This window comes from Psammomys obesus, unplaced genomic scaffold (genome assembly GCF_907164565.1).
Source record: "Psammomys obesus unplaced genomic scaffold, mPsaObe1.curated_primary_1811, whole genome shotgun sequence".
In the NCBI taxonomy this organism is placed as follows: Eukaryota; Metazoa; Chordata; class Mammalia; order Rodentia; family Muridae; genus Psammomys; species Psammomys obesus.
In genome coordinates, this window is record NW_026595505.1 from 7,671 (window position 1) to 15,939 (window position 8,269).

General features: G+C 42.2%; 1 protein-coding gene across 1 annotated transcript; it reads right to left on the reverse strand.

Annotated features, from left to right (window-relative positions):
* Window positions 1-2,279: 2,279 nt before the first annotated feature.
* On the reverse strand, window positions 2,280-7,133 carry Zbtb25 (zinc finger and BTB domain containing 25; the record flags this gene model as incomplete). The annotated part of the gene is given in 2 exon segments (XM_055619280.1): window positions 2,280-3,907; window positions 6,954-7,133. Coding segments are annotated over 2 exon segments (1,317 nt in total). The 3' UTR covers window positions 2,280-2,763.
* Between the last annotated feature and the right edge of the window lie 1,136 nt (window positions 7,134-8,269).

Sequence of the window (8,269 nt, forward strand, 5' to 3'; positions counted from 1 at the left end):
CCACTTTAAACAGTGTCTAGCACGGCCACTAGCTGTTGGCACACTCTTTTAGCACTTCTCCTGGAGCTCCTAGAGTCACCTACTCTGCAAGCACATCTCTACTCCCACCCTTTAGCTATATAGGGGCTTCCTGTGGGTAAGACTAATGACTCGGTAAACAGAAAAAAACATAGAAAAGTTGAAAAGTTTTAAATGAGAAGGATAGAGCTGGGAACGGGCAGGGGAGGAATGGTCCTAGAATGCCAGTGCTTGGAGGTAAGAGACAAGCAGATCAGGAGTTTAAGGCCATCTTTAGTTACGTAATGAGTTTGAGGCCAGCCTGGACTAAACATAACTGTATCTAAAAAAAAAAAAAAAAAAAAAAAAGTAGGGAATATATCCTAAATAGCCTAAAATACATGAAATCACTATTTGTGTTTCTGTAAGATTAAATCATTGAAGATAGTATAATTGAGTAACTGTTTTGATGAATTAAGTTTAACGTGTCATTATGACACACCCCTCACATTTGTTTAATCAATTGATTCTACCATTGTGAAATTTGCTCTCAAAACGCGTCAGTCTTGATCCCAGAGGCAAATTTTCTAAATTTGAAATTCAATTACCTTAAAACAATGACCACTAGGGTTCTTCATTTGGCCCTCAAAAGTTACCAGTTTGAAGGCTGGCTGCTGCTACACCCCACAGGAGGCAGGGGCGAGGTGGGAAGGGGGAAACACAACCACTGGAGGACAGTGAGTTCAAGACCAGCCTGGACCAAAGAGCAAGGATGTCTCAAAAACCTAAAAAAGGGAAACTGCTACTTTGTTTTGGTGTGTGGTGGTGTGTGGTGTGTGTGTGGTTTTTGTTTGAGACAGGATTTTACCATGCAGCTGCCTTGAACTCACGGAGATCAAACTCACAAAATCTGAGATTACAGGTGGGACCACCTTCTCTGAAACTTTTCACATGAAATCACTGTTTAACAGTACCCCCAACAATTCCTTTCATTTCAGAATTAGCTGGATTCCTCTGCCCTTCTGACAGAAAGAGGTAGCTGAGCCTCTTAAGAAATGTCTTCAGAGGTACTCTCTCAGGGGGATGGGGATGTTTTTTTTTTTTTTTTTTGCTTGTGGCTAAAATCTAAGAATCACAACAAAACAGATGTATCAAGTATCTGTGAGACTGCACATGCCCATGGTCCTGGCCACTTGAGAAGCTGAAGCAGAAAACTGCTTGTGCCCAAGCGTTTAAGGCCAACCTGGTAACATTGCAAAATTCATGTGTGTCAGGACCACCTCAAATGTTCTCAAATGTCTGTGAGGCTTAGACTTTATTTAATAGGATAGGGGAAGGAGACAGGGAGGCTGTTTTAGTCTTTCTTGCCTTCTGATCCTTGAGTACAGAACTTCACATTTAAACCCTTCAGAAACAATACAACTTGCTGGGTTATTTTTAGGTACAGAACATCCATCACTTAGTCCATCAACTTCAATTTTCCTGGGGCTTTAAGTTTCTAAGTGTCACCACTATAAAAGTGAAGTGAATATATTCACAAAAGAAGAGCTTCCAGCAGGGGGTTTAAATAGTTCTGAGACCCGGAACACATCCACTCACTGGTTTTACTAACAGCAAAGTGAAAGCCACGACACTGCACAGTTAGTTACCTTTATGAGGGACTTAGAAAAACTACCATTGCTGGGCCTGGTGGCACACACCTTTAATCCCAGCACTTGGGAAGCAGAGACATTCGGATCTCTGTGAGTGCCTGGTCAACAAAGGAGTCCAGAGCAGCCAGGGATGTTACAGAGAAACCCTGCCTCAAAATAACAAAACACAAACAAACAACAACAAAAAATACCATGGACCCAGGCAGGCATGGAAATTCTGCTACATTAAGGTAGAGAGATACTTGTATCATTTTTCTCTTTAAACTTGGGCAAACCTCTTGTTATAAAAATCTGAAACTGCCCCTTACAGTCTCTAAGAATACTGTAGCTGTGGCTGCCTGCCCCGGGGTTAGCTCAAGCTGCCTCTGTGCTCTATGTGTCTGTGTGTACTAGTTTCTCTATTCAAGACTTCCTTACCACTGACTTCTCTAGTCCTTTCTTTTAGCTGAAATACTTTTATTAAAAATGAGGTATACTTGATGTTAAGTAAATAAAAGGTCATATAAAGATCAGAATGCTAGTAAGTAGCCAGTTAAAACTACTCGTGGTGAATTAGTATAGCCACGTCTTAAAAGAAACTTTTTATATATTATTATATATATAGATCTACATTAAAATAACTACTGATTTCCCATGTGGCAGAAAATACTTAAAATCACTTTCATAAGAAAGTAATTCTTAAGACAAGAGTGACAGCTTAGAAATGTGTGTGAGCGTGTGTGTGTGCTGGAGACTGAACCTAGGGCCTCACACATGCTAGGCAAGCACTCTACAGATGGGCTTCATTTCCAGTCTCTAAAACATTCTTTGAAACAGAGCTCATCTGCTTCATATTCATTTTACTGATTCTGCAGCCTGGAAAAACAAGAGATGTTATAGCTTCTGTAGTAGCTTCTGATTTTCAAATGATGATTTAATTTATAACAAAGCTCATAGGATAATTTGAACATTACATTTAACAGTCACGTCTTATATTAAGAACTGGTATGTACAACCTCAAAACCAGGGACAGATTATTTTAAGTTAAAAAAAAAAAAACCATGAGGAGGTGAGTACTTTGGGACTTAAGAGTGGCATGTGACCCATGACGGTGAGACTCCTCAGGGAGAAGGTGCTACTCGACAAGGATGGTGTCCACACCTCCTTGGGTGAGCTCTGACTCTAAGGCACAAGGCAAGTCTAAACGTTCCTGGGACAAGCGAGAACCTTTTAAGGGGACCTCGGGCAAGCTGTCATAATACTGCTGAAACCTCTGGGCCAATGAGTTTCCAAACCTTTGGCATCGGTTATATCTGTACGCTTTACCTTTATGTGTGTACATGTGTTCCAGTAACTGGCTCTTTCGAAGAAATTTATGACCACAGACGGTACAACTGATCTTTCTTTTCCTTGAAAAAGAAAAATTACAGTTCAACTCTACTGGCTCTGAGTCTTTGGAGATCAAGGATACCTGACTGATCTGCAAAGGCTCTGAGGTCCCCCGGCTAGAGTGCTCAGGCGGAGGCTGCTGTTGCTCATTCTCCTTGACAATGAAGGAGCTGAGCCTCCTGCACTCAAGAGCCTCGCTGCTGTCACTAAGTGGATGCACTTCACCAAGGTCATTACTTTCCAAAATGGAGGCAGGGACAGCAAACGGGAGAGACCCAGATACATGGGTATGGAGGTGCTGTCTCAGGTTACTCCGGGATTCAAAGCGCTCCCCACAGTAGTGGCAGAAATGAACTTTGAGGCTGTTTTCTGTAAAAGAGGGGCCAGTCACCTCGGATGAGGTGGGGGAGTGGCCTTGGGAGCTCACAGACTCTGGATCACATCTCTCCTGTTTGATGGACACTGGGGGCTTCTGGTGCTCCTCCAAGGCCTGGGCAGCAGGATGGGCCCTCTGCTGCTCTGCACTGCCATCGTCTAGCCCAATTGCAAGCGAGAGCTGCAACTGGGGGTGGTCCCCCTGGACAGCAGCTCTGTTCCCACTGCTACTGGGAGGCTTCTCTTTGATCTCCAGTCCTTGTTTGACGGCTGTTTTCTGAGTTGTTGAAATCTGAATACCATAAAGATTTGAGGTCTGCACAGTCTCTGGTGAGAACACTTGATTCACTGCAGTTGCAATGTGAGAAAGGTAGTCAGCGTGAAGAAACCGGATCCCTTCCTCCAAACGACTATGATCCACAATCTGTTTTGGCCCTTTTCCTGTGTACATAATATGCAACAAGTAGCTGAATATATCAGGCTGGATGTCAGTTGGTTGTATTTTTATGCATTCACTGTTAAAACAAAAACAAAACCACACAGAATGAAACACAACCTAGTTGGCCTTTTGGTCTCTAGCAATCTTAGGTTAAAACAATCTTAGGTTAAACCTCTTCCAAAGAGGTTTAATCTGGCAGTCTGCCTTGATGAAATAGAATAGCAAAAAAGTCACTCTGATTTTTAATTGCCTTTATGATGTATCAACAGGCCTTTGTGCATCCGTTCTATTGCCTAACACCAGAAAATGCAGACAGATATTTGGGTTAGTTCAACACTGAGTGACTCCTAAGCAATATGATCTTTTCTAGGTGCCAGAGGATAGAAAAAACAGTGACTAAAATAGGTGCTCTGTTTTTATATTGAACATATAACAGAAGGAACTATACACAGAAACTCAAAAGGATACCTATACGCTGGTTTCACTGTAGCATTGTTTATAGTGGCTAATACTGGAAACAACTAACTATCCACCAAAAGATGAAATGGAGCCAGTTGTTGTGGCGCAGCCTTTAATCCCAGCACTTGGAAGGCAGGGGCAGGTGAATCTCTCTGAGTTTGAGGCTGGCCTGGTCTAATCAGAGAGTTTCAGAACAGGCAGGGCTACATAGACAAACCCTGTATCAAAAAGAAAAAGAAAAAAGGAAAGAAAAAAAGAATGGATATACAAAATAAGGCTGTAAATACAACTGTATGTTATTCTGTCATAAAAAACAATTAAGTTCTGGTGTGTGTTGTAACTCAGTTCAAGGTTGAACTCTTGAAAAGATGCTAAATAAAAAAGCCAGACACAAAAGACCAAAAATTGTATCATGTCCATGAAATATATAAAACAAAGCCGGGCAAAGTGGCACATGCCTTCAACCCAAGCACTCATGAAAGCCAGGGATAAAGAATCCCTGTTTTGAAAAAACAAAACAAAACAAAACAAAACAAACAAAAAAGAAATATCCAACAAAAACACATTCAAAGAGACAGAACTGGGCTGGAGAAATGACTCAGTGGTTTAAAACACTTGCTATTCTTCTGTTCTTCTAAAACCTGGTTCTGATTCCCAGAACCCATATGGCTGGCTCACAGCTGTCTGTAACTCCAGTTTCAGGGTACTTCATGCCTTCTCCTGGCTTAATGGGCACCAGGCATGCAAGTGGAACACAGATATAAATGCAGACTAAACAGCCACACACAAGGGACAGGGACAGAGACATATGGGGCAAGGGGAACCTTCAGTGAAATAAGGGTGGTTACAGGTGGCTGAAGGAGAACGAAGAGTTACTGCTTAGCTTCTCTTTAGAGTGATGAACATGTTCTGGAAACAGTAGTGATAGCTGCAGGTGTAACATTATGAATGTAATTATTGCCATTTAGTTGGATGATTTAAAATTGTTAATTATAGAGAGGCCCTATCTCAGAAAAACAAACACATACAAAAAAAAAAAAAAAAAAAAAAAAACAGGGGGTTGAAGAGATGGCTCAGTGGTTAAGAGAACTTTGCTCTGGCAGAAGACCTGGCTTCAAATTCCAGCACCCTTGTAACAGCTCACATCACACAGGCAAAACACTCATTCCCATAAAAAAAATCTTAAAAAACAAACAAAGTGACAAACAACCAAAAGCAAACCAAACCAAACAAATATTCATATTTCTAAAGAAATTTAATGAAATTATTAACAATTAAAATGTAAGTGATGCTAAATTTATTTTGGATTCTAAAGCTTTAAATCACAAATTCTGAAAAGCATTATAATACTTTCAAACTCAATTTGGTTAGTAGATAGAATCAAGAGAAAGGGAAATGACGCCATGGAGAGGCAGTGGGCGGCATGGATGGACTCAGTCTCTCTGAAGCAGTGACTCTGAGTCAGAACACACTGGGAGTCAGCACACTGGAAACCTAGTTTCTCTAGCCCTTAACCCTGGGATCCCGTTTCCTCGCTCAGGCTTCACTTTTTTGCTCTGCTCTGTCTATTATTCACTGGCATCTTCTGTGACAGCATTTTGGGAGTTACCTGAAGGTGTCTAGCTGATCAATACAAACACAAGGCAGGGCAGGCCTCACCTTCTCGGTGCCAGTGTTTAGGTAGCACCTGGCTCACTACGGGTACTGCAGAAGCTAAACAACCACAGCTCAGAGGAAACCGAGGGGAAGATGGCATTTGTAATGTGGTAAATGTACTGACAGTGTCCTCTCGGAGACAAAGGCTTCCCATTACCTGGCTTGCACTCCAACCCCATCTTCTTACCGTGCCACACTTTCTAATCACCTCCTCTGTTCTGTTCTCTGAATGATCAAATCTTCTTCACACCACAAATGTTTTTATCCCTTTTGTTTCATTTTGTTCTTTTGAGACAGGGTTTTACTGTGGCCTGGCACTTGCAGTCTAGCTTAGGCTGGCCTCAAACTCAGTGCCTGGGTATTGGCAAGTCTTTTCGTTGGTAGTGCTCTTTTGAGACACTAGGTATCATACTAGGTAGCCCTGGCTGGCCTGGAACTATGTAGACAAGTTGGCCTCAAACTCCGAGATGCACTTGCCTCCAGTGTGGTAAGATTAAAGTTGTGCACCACTACACCTGGCTGGGCTAAGCCTTGAGTCAATTTTAGTTAGTATGTTCTACCATGGACATCTTGTGCTGAATTTAATACTGATACATAAATGTTATTATAAATAAAAAATTGTATTAGGGTAACCCCATAATAATCCCTGAAACCAGTGGTTCTTAACCTGTGGGTCGTGACCTCTTTTTGGGGAGTCAAACAACACTTTCAGAGGGGTCGACTAGGGCTTGGAGAGATGGCTCAGAGGTTGCGAGCACTGGCTGCCCTTCCAGAGGAGTCTACCATCAGATACCTGCATATCAGATACTTACATACGATTCTTAACAGTAGCAAAATTAGTTATGACAGCAAAAAAGAAATTTTATGGCGGAGGTTACCATAACATGAGGCACTGCATGAAAGGGTCTCAACATTAGGAAGGCTGAGGAACCACTGCCTTAAATGATATTATAAGACAGATACATCACAATATTAAAAATTCTCATTTTACAAAAGCACATTCTTACCTTGTTTGGTGAATAAATATCATCTTGAAATAGTTAGAAAAAGCAGCAAGCACCGCTCTGTGGGCTTTGAAGTAAACATCTCCAATAGCTACTGTGCAATCACACAGAAAACCAAATTCTCGCTGCATGTTCAGCTGCTGCAGAAGAACAAGGCTATGGCTAGCAGTATCCATTGTGGCTCTGAAAAAAACCAACATAAATACGTATGTTTGGTATGTATAGCTACTTAAACACAAATATATAGGCTTATACACAGAACTTACACACACTATTATTCACACAAACCTGCAGCATTAAGGCCTAATTTTCAATGAAATTCTCAGCAGTGTTAATCTCACTCCCTGTCTAACATTAACCCCTTAATTATGACAACTAAGATAAACTCTATTGAACAGTAACACAGTCTTCTTTCTTTAACCAAGGAAGAAGGTCATTTGTATGAGTGACTCATGAGTGAAAGAGATGTTCATTCTTTTGTACGTGATCATGTGTATCTGACACAGGGCCTTGCACATGCCAGGCAAGCCACACTGCTCCTCTCCTTCTAGCTCTAGAGATGAGCCCAGGGCTTCATCTACAACAGGTGAGCACTCCACTACTGAGCTCCACCCGCATCTTGTGATCATGTTTCTAATGCTGTTTCTTAACTGGAGAGATGGAAATGAGACACTGATGTGCGGCTCAGGGGCAGATGAGACAACTTAAGTGAAAACTGGGTTGTAACAGAAAGTGCTATTCAAATGTAGTTTTAAGTAGGAATCAACAAGGTATTCTACCTGGTTGTGAGCCCAAACTCTCTCTCCAGCCCCATAGGCATCCTACCTGGACTAGAGCTGCCAGTTTTCTTCTGAGATTCTCTGGCATTCAGGAGACACTGGCCTCTTGAGTGTCATAAAATGTGTGTGGGACTTAGTCACAGATGTCAACCATACTCTGATTTATATGGGGCCTGGGCGCTCATGAGAAAGAGCCTACAACCCGACCGCACTTACACCTGGAAGCAGATTCTCCAAGGTAAGAAAAGGGAGATATGGCAAATGAGCCTCAAGGGGAAAATCCTGCATCAGGATATGCAAGCCAGCCCTGGCCAAGGCAGACGATGTGGCTGTGTGACTGTGACCGACAAGGACACAGTAGGTCACAGCTGCCGGCAGGTGGGAGGCTGTACTTCACCACCATCTCTGCCCTGGCTATGCAAACAGCCCTGGTGCTTTGGGGAGAAGGCAGCTCAAGTTCAATGGCTGTCACTGGGGACATCCTTTGAAAGAGCAGATTTTGAAAATGAGAATGAGGCTTCTGCAAGAGCCAGACAGACC